At 51.8% G+C, this 2,786-nt stretch overlaps 1 protein-coding gene across 2 annotated transcripts in view; it reads right to left on the reverse strand.

Annotated features, from left to right (window-relative positions):
- Positions 1-2,786, reverse strand: part of SNX10 (sorting nexin 10) — a 70,321-nt gene that overhangs the window by 31,303 nt on the left and 36,232 nt on the right. For both annotated transcript variants that reach the window (XM_027872455.1, XM_027872454.1), the window contains exon 2: positions 960-1,012. In XM_027872455.1, coding sequence (XP_027728256.1) covers positions 960-983 — 24 coding nt within the window. In that variant the 5' untranslated portion in view covers positions 984-1,012. The remainder of the gene's footprint in view (positions 1-959; positions 1,013-2,786) is intronic.

Genomic DNA, 2,786 nt, shown 5'->3' on the forward strand with positions numbered 1-2,786 from the left:
CACACACACACACACACACACACACACACACACACACACACACACACCACTTTGTAACAAAGGGCTATACAGAACTATAGAGGCAGCTGGTTGGGGCAGTGGACAGATGCCAGACCTGGAATCAGAAAGAACTGCGCTCAGATCCAGCCTCAGACACTCACTAGCTATATGAACTTAGCCAAGTCACTTAACCTCTGTTGGCCTCAGTTTCCTCGACTGCAAAATGGGGACACTAATAGCACCCACCTCCTAGGATAATACTCACAATGCTCTTTGCAAACTTTAAAGTGCTATACAAATGCTAACCATTGCTGTTGTTAACGTTAGCTCCTGTTGTGAAAGCGTCATCTAGCTTATAACGAAGGCAGGGACCTTTCAGAGCCACCTGAGATTCAGAGCCTAGAGAAAAGACACTCCCTCAGCATCTTCAGGCCCTGCTGAGGTCGGGCCCAGCCAGCAGAGGCGCAGTCAGCAGTGCTTGGGCGTGGGGGTAGCCTAACTCCCCAGGTGTCCCTAGTTTCTCAAATAAAATCTCTTCAAACTGCGGCAGTAAAGGAGGTGACTGTGGGGACAGCCCAGGACCAAAGTCCCTGTTGTTTTTGCCCTGGAGGGCTTCCAGGCAAGAGTGAAGGTGAGCTCCACCTCCAGGGAAGGCAAGTCCCCGCCTGGCTTGTGATACCACCCCCCAACGTCTAGGGGCTCTGTGACAATCAGAACAGAGGACCACGGTCATCTAGTCCAATGCCTTCATTAAACAGAGGAGGCAGCCTGAGGCCCAAAGCTTCAGTGACACCTCTGGGCACATAGGGAATAAGGCCCTGCAGCAGGATTCGAACCCAGACCTTGGACACCAACCCTGGCACTCTTCCCCACGTACCATCTGCCTCATAGGCAAGGACAGTCTGTGTAGCCTCATAAAAGGCCTCCCTGTGGACTATTTCATGATAGAAGTGACTTACTGTTTTCTTCTCCTCGGGAAACATCTTCAGAACTTTGCCCGATCAACGGGAATCTGAAAAACAGAAGAAGGCATGATTGATCCTTGGGAACCATGATGGGCTGAGGCCCCCCGGGCACCATTTGCCTTCCCTCCAGATAGAATGACCCAAAGTCCATCCAGCTTTCTGGATGCCAGGCATCGCCTGCACCACTGAATACAAACCTACCACACACAGGGTCCAAAGCTAAGCCTAGCGCCAAACGGTAAAGCACATGGACAGGCCCTGCCCTCCGGGAGATTACAGTCCTCTAAGGAGTAGAGAAGTGGCCAAGTGACAAACGAACTATGACGTATATTTTAAGAGAAAGGAATTACAGCTAAGCACAGAGAAGGCCCACGGCAGGGCCTGCCCTCAAGGAATGCTTCTCCCTGCTTGTAGAAGAAAGGACCACTCCACAAGCCTGGAAAGGTTGGGGGGAGTCACAGGGTGAGGGGCTTCCCATGCCCAGTAGGGAAGGGTTTGTACTTTACCCAGAGGCAGTGAATGGGCAGACACCGAGGCCCCTCCAGGTCACATTTGTGCTTTGGGTGGAGCCCGGCCTGGGGATGAATGAGGGGGGATGCCAGGAGACCAGCTTCCCGTGAGCTCATTCACTCACACTTAAACACTTGTACACATAGAAACTGCAGCAGTGAACAGACCCCGTGCAATCCCTGTCAGCCCCAATTACATTTCTAAAGGGCCTTCACGGCTAGAAAATGCTTTTCTGACAAGCACCAGGAGAGGGTGTGGTAATGGCATTCCCATTTTACAGATTAAGGAACTGAGGCTCAGAGAGGGGAAAAAAGTGACCAAGGGGTCACACGACTTGTAAGCGTCAGAAAGGGGATTCCTGTTGATAAGTGACAGTCCAGCCAGGCTGGCTCTCTGGATTCCCAGTTCAGAATTCTTTCTGCAGGACACATTGTCATGCTAAAGAATTACGTTTCAGAGGGGTGAAAATCTCCCATGTCTGTTTCTAACCTCACTTGCACTGTATCCCCACTCCCAGCAAAACTGATTTCACTTCTTCATTCTAAGCCCCTGAGCTATGTCCTGTCTGGCCAGGGGCCTCGGCCACTTTTGCTCTGCCCCTGTGGCGCTGGAGAACCGGTCCTGGGGGCCTCAGGCAAGTAGTTTGGGAATTCTGCCCCTGAACCGGGACACCCAGACTCACATAACCCACGAGAAACAGCACGGGAGGGTTTGCAAGGCCCCTTTACGCATGTTTGTCCCCTTTAATCCTAGGCAGACCGGATGCATCTCAACCCCAGCCACTGCCTCCACTCCTCTCCCCTCCAGGGGTTCCAAGTCCGGCTGCCTTTGGGCCATCCACCCTGGCCCACGCCTCGGTCTGCAGCTGGGGCCACCTCAAGCCCAGGCTACAGTAATCCACAGAACCAGGGCCTCTGCCAATCCAGGGCTGGAGGGTACCCATCCCTGGGACATCCCAGGCCGAAACTCCCAAATGAAACATAAGCTCTCTGAGGGCAGGGATGCGCTAGCTTTTGTAACTATAGGTCTAGCTTTTAGCATGGGCTTGGATCATATTAAGCTCTTAATCAACAAGAGTTTATTATGTGCCAGGCATAGTGCTAAACCCTAGCTTTGCATTCCTTCATCTTCATCATCATCGTCAACACCATCACCAATATTCATACAGCCCTACTATGTGCTAGGCACAGTGGTAAACCCAGCTTTGCATTCCTTCATCTTCATCATCATTATCGTCACCACCAACTTTATACAAGCCCTACTATGTGCCAGGCACAGTGCTAAACCCTAGCTTTGCATTCCTTCATCTTC

Source organism: Vombatus ursinus, unplaced genomic scaffold (assembly GCF_900497805.2).
Source record: "Vombatus ursinus unplaced genomic scaffold, bare-nosed wombat genome assembly UNPS02014799.1, whole genome shotgun sequence".
NCBI classification, from domain to species: Eukaryota; Metazoa; Chordata; class Mammalia; order Diprotodontia; family Vombatidae; genus Vombatus; species Vombatus ursinus.